At 50.6% G+C, this 8,186-nt stretch overlaps 2 protein-coding genes across 2 annotated transcripts; both read right to left on the bottom strand.

The window, feature by feature from the left end:
- Positions 1-401: 401 nt before the first annotated feature.
- Positions 402-5,684, bottom strand: TEOVI_000834900 (WD domain, G-beta repeat, putative; the record flags this gene model as incomplete). The annotated part of the gene is made up of 1 exon (XM_067223592.1): positions 402-5,684. One exon carries the CDS (start codon positions 5,682-5,684, stop codon positions 402-404), a length of 5,283 nt encoding a protein of 1,760 aa, XP_067079693.1.
- A 297-nt stretch (positions 5,685-5,981) lies between these two features.
- TEOVI_000835000 (uncharacterized protein) lies at positions 5,982-8,186 on the bottom strand (the record flags this gene model as incomplete). Its single annotated transcript, XM_067223593.1, has 1 exon — positions 5,982-8,186. The coding sequence occupies one exon, from the start codon at positions 8,184-8,186 to the stop codon at positions 5,982-5,984; it is 2,205 nt and encodes a 734-aa protein (XP_067079694.1).

The raw sequence follows: 8,186 nt of genomic DNA on the forward strand, positions 1-8,186 counted from the left end.
TACAGATATAAATGAGGTGTTGAGATGAAGTGTCGGTCAACGGACGTGTGCTGATGTCGCCTCCATGTTCATGTTCCTTTTTTTCCTCTCCACTCTCTAGACCCCGGCCAATCTTTCCAGTACTGCATTACTGTTTACCGCCCTTTTTTCACCATTAGCCGTTTCCGTGTTCATCCACGCCAGCCCTCCCCCTTCCTCGGTGGCTTGCCTAAAGGGGAAAGGTTTTTTTTTTTTGCAAATACATACATTCGACAACATGAAGGACGGGTGAAGAAGAAGAACAAAAAAGGGGATAAAAAAATAAAAAATAAACAGTCACTCCTTCCCAAATACATACTGGTATTGAAGCGCTTCGCTGTTCGTGATGGTGCCAAGACACAACATAGAGAGAAACTAGCAGCTCACCTGCCGGCTGCCATAGCAGCGGCATACACGTGTCCACCCTTCGTACGTAGGAGTGCAACTTCTGTTCTCAGTGCATCAATTTCCTCTTGCTGTGCGGCAATAAGGAGACGCAGGTTACTGCGGTCTTCCTCCGTGGCAACGTTAATGCTATCGTACATTTTGCTGACAACTTTCTGTGTGGACTGCGCCAGCGACCTCTCGACACTCTGCCGGTCGCTCTCCTGGTCGCCGATGGTTTGCAGCAGGCTTGTGTTATACTCCAGGCTTTCATGTAATTTCTCTCGCAGTACTGCAATCTTTTTATCCCTTTTCCTCAGCTCCTTTTCCCACGACAACTCCTCTAAGCGGAGTCTCTCCTTTAATTGCTCTACTTCTCGTGAGCCACACGAGGATTCTAAAACTTCCAAATTTACAATTTGGCCAAACTTAAGCAACATCGCCTCATATATCTTTTCTTCCCACTGTGTATGCAACGCTTGCTTCTCTGATCGTTCGCGTTGCAGGGCTTGCTGCTCTGCAACCATGCTTTTCAACTTTCCACGCCGATCGTGCTTTTCCTCAGCCAAAGCTCTAATCCGATCGTGTAGACCCGTTATAACTTTGTCTGACACGACCACTAAATCATTTCTACGGAAAGTATCTGGGCATCGCCCCTCTTCGTCGAGGCAGCGCACTTGACCACACCGCATAGCTACAAGAGTTTCCAACATATTCAACTGTTTACGCTTCTCTCCTTGAAAGTCTTCAATAGCCTTTAAACACGTAGAAACAGCCGCATTATTCTTGTCCGCAAGCGCTTTATGTTCCTCGATGCGCTGCTCCGTTGCTTCTAACTGACGCCGCTCCTCTGTAATGGCGTCCACGTAGTCCAACCGAACCTCACGCTTTTCGATTACTTCGCACCAGCGCTCCTCCGAGCAGTTTGGTGGACATATTTCTTCCCATGCCTCATCTTCACCCATGTCGTCGTCATCGTCATCATCACTAGTGATATCATCATCGTTCCCCGACATGTCGCTGTGGTGTTTGCGTCGCTTTATTTGCCGCAGGAAAACCTTTGTGATATACGGTACATGTTCTGCGGGAAAGCTATTTGAAATGAAGATTTCTACCTCCCGACGGAACACTTTGTTGGCCTCCTGGAGTTTCTCAATGGACGCTGTCTGATCCTGCACAAGACGCTGCAGCTCCTCCATTTCTCTTAGACACCGGTCGCGTGAGTTCCTCGCTTCGTCGTAGCTACTTTGCAGCTCAAAATCTTTCTGACGGAACACCAATAAGATATTGTACTCACGAAACAACAACAGTGAGTGGGTATGGGCCAAACACAAATTGGCGTCCACCCTCGAACGTTCCTCGTACATACTCCACAATCGGACATCAAATTCATCCATCATTGCCTGTACTTGCGTGTGTAATCGTTGTCGCTCCGCGAGTAGTCGGTTCCTCTCAATTTGCAGCTCTTCCTCCTCCATTTCTGTGAGTTTTATATTTTCGTGCTTTACCCGTAGTTCATGGTTCATTCTCTCGCGTGCGGCTCCTGCAGCGAAGCCACCACCGCTAAAGGGCCTTCCACCCTTTGACGCCGCCAACGTGCCTGTACGTACGCTCCTCGTACGAGCCGCCGCAGTGCCAAAAGAGTCCCTATTGGCACTAATCGTTACCTTTCTACTATCCTCTCCCTCGCTGCGCCTTGTAGCAGGGGTGTCAGCGCCGCTGGTATCCGTATTAGTGGCGGGTTCACCAGTGGCGAGATCCGCACCGAAACCACGTTGTGCCTTTTTAGCCGTTTGCTCGCGCAATTTCTCTTCCTGACGCTGCTTCATAAATGCAACGAGCCCGTCACGACTTATTTCAAAGCGCTTTCCAGGCATCTCCTCCGGTGTGAGCTTCACATCATCAGCGTGAAAACTCTTATCTTTCAACTTTTCGTTGATGGCGCGTATGCGCTGCAAACTAACGTTGAGGGTTCCACACAACCTTTCCTTTTCGTCGCGAAGCTTCAACAGCTCATTGGAGAAGTTGTTGCGCATGTTGAAAATAATTTCCTCAAGGCGAATTAACTGCTGTAGCTTGATAACCGCAGAAGGCGCCGAGTGGTAAGAGGGATCTGTTCGCAAAATGCACTCGCCACGGCGCCGTGTTTCACGTCGCAGTTCCTCATTAAGGCTTGCCTCCTCCACCGCAGGATCTGGCTTGTGCGCAAGAAGCATCTCGTAGCCCTTCTTTCTCCAGTGCCGCTCCTCACGTCGTTCGTCCATTTTGTTGAGGTACTGTCGCATCGTCGTTGTTAGTATCTCCGCCTCCCGATGTGCTGCATTCATTTTTTGCTGTTCCCCCTCGTTCCGCTTCCTCTCCTCAGAATTTAGCCACCTTACAACCCCAGCGGCGGTTGACAGAGATAAATTACGAGGTGATTGCTGAGACGCCTCTCCACTCGCCACGCTAACAATACCACGATCACCGTCACAGGCAAGACTGCTGCACCTTTCAGATCCAAGCAGCTCATCGATTTGTTGTTGGAATAGCTTGATAGATCCATCTACGTAAGGTGTGCGGAACGACGCAACGGAAAACTCTTTTGAAAAGCTTCGGACGAGGAAGCGGTCGTGGGCAAGGTTGTCAACAAATCGGTTCCGCATCTTCCTTGTACGAATATTTTCTCTGGCCAGTTCCAACGCCGTGGGTTTCCGTGACTCCTCAACGCGCTGACGCATTTCCTCCTGAAGCTCCCGGTATATCTGCGGATGTATTGTTATTTCCTCCTTCGACAGGCGATGAGTGAGCGCCAGAGATTGATTTTCCCGCAGAAGTCTGGCATACTTTTGATGCACATCCTTCAGCTTATCCAAGAATAAATTGAGCTCACGCCGTTTCTCATCCTCGGCTCGGCGGCGATCATCAAGGTCCTTCTGCTCAGTTATGGAGAACGGAGCGAGTTGTGGCTCAACAATCTCCTCCGCCCTCAGTGGTTGGAGTTGGGCAACAGGCGAGGGGGGTTGTGGTGCAATACATCCGTCCAAGAGCTGTGCCACAACCAGGCCATCCGACCCAACGGATACCAACATCTTGTCGTCAAAAGAGGTGCAGGCAGCTGCAATGGGCCCATCAAGTCTGTCATGTGCAGACGCCACGAGTATGGGCTCTAACCTTACTCTCCCCATCTCATCGAGTTGGCGCAAAAGCATCTGAGAACCCTCACATATAACAACAAGATACCTACCAGAATAACTCATGCTGGAAGCCTCAGGGGTGTAGTCGCGATAGCACAAGTTCATTAACGGCTCCTCCACGTAATCTGGTGGTTCAATTCCTGTTGGTGGCAGTGGCGGAAGCTCCTTCTGACCCTCGTAGCGTACATGGAGTCCGTACTTGTAGAGAAGCTCTACTCCACCGGCCCCGATGGCAAAATCGCCGTCTGCCATAGGACAGATAAGCCGCACAGGCCAAGGTCCCAAATATTCTTCTTCCTCTTCTTCCTCTACGAAGCCCTCCCTCTCACCAGCAGACACATTTGCTTGCTTCTTTTCTACCTTTTTGCGCTGCCGAATACCTACAAGAGCGTAGTTGCACGTAAACTCATAAGACACGGATTGATCGACCATATCCCTCGTGGGGGCACGAATGGCGAGCAGCTTACCGCATTCAAATCCTATTAGGCAGCATGATGAGGCATCGTCCCACGCAACGCACGTTGCACCAGGCAAAGGGATCTTGCAAAATCCAATGGGCTCCAGCGATGAAAAATCGTCCAAAATGGTGAAAAAGAAAACTGTTCCGTGGGCAATAGTGCAAAGTCGATGCTCTGCAGCATCAACCGCGAACAGGGCAAGTCCATCGTTGTGGGGCCGCCACTGCCCGAGTAACGTAAATGCAGTGCTGCCACGCTTTACCAAGAGAACTGCACCACTCTTACAGCAGGCAAGGAACTTCTTTTTTTCCGGATCCTTTTGGAAGAAACGAAGACCAATCACCACATTTGGCTGAGGCAGACACATTTTGTACAACTCACGCGGTGTGACGTAGTCAACAAGGCGTATGGTGCCGTCCTCGCCACCCGTCACCACTGTATGATCAATTGGTGACAGAGCCGCGCTCGTTATGCTGCCGCCGTTGAATTCAAGAGCGGGAACGGCTTGCTCTTTCGGCTTCGTCACAGCGTTGTTTAATATGTCGTCCGGGTGTACGTATGGCACCCGCCACAACACACCAGCGCTGTCTAACACGACCCACTCGTCTACATCTTTGCAGTACGTAACTGAGCGAATAAAAGCACCCGCATGAACTAATATTTCGCCGAGACATTCGGGAACATAAAGTGGCGGCGCACCTTCTCCCTCAGCCACCTCTAGTTCACTTACTCGCCAGAAGCGAAAATAGCCATCATCTCCTGCAGTCATGAGTACGCGACCACCCTCCATCAGCTCCACAACATTGATTGCACCTTCGTGGCATGGCGTGTAGTCATAACTCCGCGCCATAAACGTGGCTGCGGTGCCATCATCATCTTCTCTATCAACCTCGCGTGCAAAGCAGCATCTTATGAGATCACCCTCCCACAATATGATGAGGCCGCTCTCAGAGCCCGATATTACTTTTCCATCCGATAACACGACGAATCCGGAAACATTACTGATTTCAAGGCGGCCGAATTTTCCCAGCAGGCCCTGCAGTTTTAGACCAGTGAAAGTGTTGGCCATTGTCCAAAATTTAATGTGTCCCGCACCACCCGACACGAGCAGACCGCTATCGAATGGACTGAACAGTACTGTATAAACATCGGTGTTGTGACACTTGCTGCGGAGAACCATTCCACGTGACTCCCAGTCCCAAACTGTAAGAAAGAAGTCCGGGTACATTCCAACGGTTGCCATCATGCTTCCATCTTTGTTGAAGGCACACGCACTAAATCCCTTCGTGGCGCCTTTAACAAACTCACCCACTTCTGTGCGGGAGGGCCAACTATAGGCACGAATTGCCGGGTCACTGGGTTTTCTCTCACACACAACATAATACTGGCGTGATGGATGCACCGCGATTGCACCGACACCACCGTTTTCAGGTCCCTGCATTGACTCAATTGTGCCTTTGTGAACGTCTACAAACATTACGAACCTCCCCGAAGCCATGAGAACAGTAGAGCCGGTGAGGGCACACACGCCGTTGTACCTCATGGAGTGAATGCCATGATGAGTAAAAATTTTGGTTCCTATCTTCGCCTGAGGATACACGTGAATCGGAGGCTTTTCTTTGACCACCGCTTGTGCCGGTGCTGCCATTTCTACCAGTTTTTTCCCCCTTTCTACAACGATTTATGTGAACGAAAAGTAACTAAGAAGCAGACGCCCCACAAGGAAAGGAAAAGAAAATGTTTCACTATGTGAAGGTGAATAAGTTGAGTGGAGACGTTGAATGGGACCAATTTGCTCAATACACATGCGGGAAACAAGGAAGCACAAAACTTCCTTCACTCTCCACTCCCCACCAAGAGGACGATCGTTCTTTATGAACCTTCCCAATCGGGAAAAAGAAGTTCAGCACCTTCACAGAAATTTTTAAAGGAAGGATCGCCACGACTAGTTTATCCCAAGTCGCTTCGCTAGGTCTGTGAGAGTGATGACAGGGTGAACACCTGATGCCTTAGCATCTTCAGCAACGTTGGGTTCAGCAGTTATGAAAGCAACTTTGGTATGTTTCGCCGCCTGTATTGCATGAAACAACCTAATGCAACGGGATTCATTAAGCCGTTCTTCCGTCTTCCACTTTCCCACTGTAACCGCAGCAGGATTCATTGCCAACTGCATTGTGAGAGAAAGGGGGAGCACCACAAACCAGGCGTATCGTGAGATCCACTCGAAGAGAAACTTTCGACCGTCATCAGTCAACTGTTCGGCTGTGCACACATCAAAGGGAACAAACGCAATGGCACCCATCTTTGTTGCGTATCCGTCCATCATCTTTGCAAAAGCCTCTGCTAGGGGAGGAGACTTCACGAGACTAGAAATGGCGCTTTCACAAACAACTGTACAGTAAACATGCGGCGACGTCAACAAACCGGCAAGGGCTTGCTCAACTGTGGTGCCGCATGTTTTTTCCGCCAAATCTCTGCCACCCAATAGTGATGCGAGTGGGCGGCTCTGGGGAATGGTACGGAGCGCATCAAGGGAGGTACCGTCACCGATACCACCGGAGCCGGATGATGCAACCGCAGGGCGCAACGCATAATAGAGAGCTTCAACGTTAAATGGCTCGACAGATGCCGCCACGCCTGCTGGGGTCGCTCGCCCTCCAAAAAGTTTCACGGGACATCGTAACGAGTTGGCCACTTCACTAATGAAGGCACTGGCACCTACAGGCCTTCCAATGTCAATAATCGCACTAAACAGAGCCATACAAACAAATTCATCGCCGTCGCGCACACATAAACGTGCGAGACACGTGCAAAAATGCATTTCTAACTTGTCTCGCTCGTTGTTGCTGACATTACCACCTCTCGTACGGATGTTGTTATTGTTGATTTGAGGAAAGAGACTAACCGACCCGTGGCGCAACAGGAGATACAACATCAGCGAAGGTGTGGACTGGTGCAACACATCGGCAAGGTAATCTGACATTTGCTTCACATCGCAGAGCACTTCTGCAACGCGCGCTACGGAGGAGAGCGTTGGAGTGGACAGCGTACACATTGCCAAAAATACGATGCAAAGCCGGTGATAGTCTTGTGACTCATCACAGAATCGTAAAAAGGCATCAAAAGCGCCCTGTGTAAGTTGTAACCGACCAGCGTATGCATGTTTGACAAGGTCCCCGCAGTGCATTAGGCGGTCGGCTGCGGAAAGAGGTACCCTTTCCTCCCGTTCCTCTGCACCACCACTCGCGGAGCACATTACTTGAATTAAATCACTGAGAAAGGCCCCCAACCGTATTGCCGATGTTCCGTCCGCTGAGGGCGCATTTCGACCACTTAACAACTCAGCCCTCACAAATCCCATAATACTTCCGATGGGGGCCCTGCTCTTTAGTAAAGCTTGCCCGTAGTAAACAACAAACTTACCGTCAACCGGTCCGTCGTCACGAGCGCGGTATAGCACCTCTCCAAATAACTCAACGAGTGGCCGCTCTAAAGGTGCCGGCAACTGCCGTGCCACTTTGTCCAATCCATCACAGAGGCTTGTCCACGCACTCGGGGGAACGGCACCATTCGTTACTAGAGGAGAGAGAGAAAACACAATTCGCGCCGCACACTGCGGCTGCCCCTTAAGCCCATCTACAATTCGAAGGAGTGTCCACAGGGAAATTGTTGGCGAGTCCATTACAAGATCCTCCGCCAGGTCAATAATCGCCTCCGTGCGGTTGAGTTGCTGCAGACGAGTCAAGGCCTGATGTGTAGCAGCCAAACTGGGCGTAACGCCGAGCCGCCGGTCTAATGCAAACCGAGCGCTTATTTCCTCCGCGCTTCGGGGTTTCTGAAACCAATGAAGTGTTTCCATCCGCCGCTGCGCCACATCGAAACTGTCTTTCACTACATGCAGGAGGGGTTGTACCACATCACCACATTCATAACCGGGCGCATCGTCGAGACGCCTGCGTTTGTGTATTCCGAGATCATTCCACCGGGTTGCCTTCCAAGCGGTTATCGTCGCGGAGTCACCGCTTTCGTTGTCTTCATAACTTGTTTCCGTGAAGGAACGAAAGCGTATACTTCCAGGCAGCTGTATTGCGCTGGGCACTTCCAAAGTGAGAGAAACCAACCCTCCGTCGGTGTTCCACTCGTCCTCCAT

The sequence above is a fragment of the Trypanosoma equiperdum genome (genome assembly GCF_001457755.1).
Source record: "Trypanosoma equiperdum strain OVI genome assembly, contig: ctg_1901, whole genome shotgun sequence".
NCBI lineage: Eukaryota > Euglenozoa > Kinetoplastea > Trypanosomatida > Trypanosomatidae > Trypanosoma > Trypanosoma equiperdum.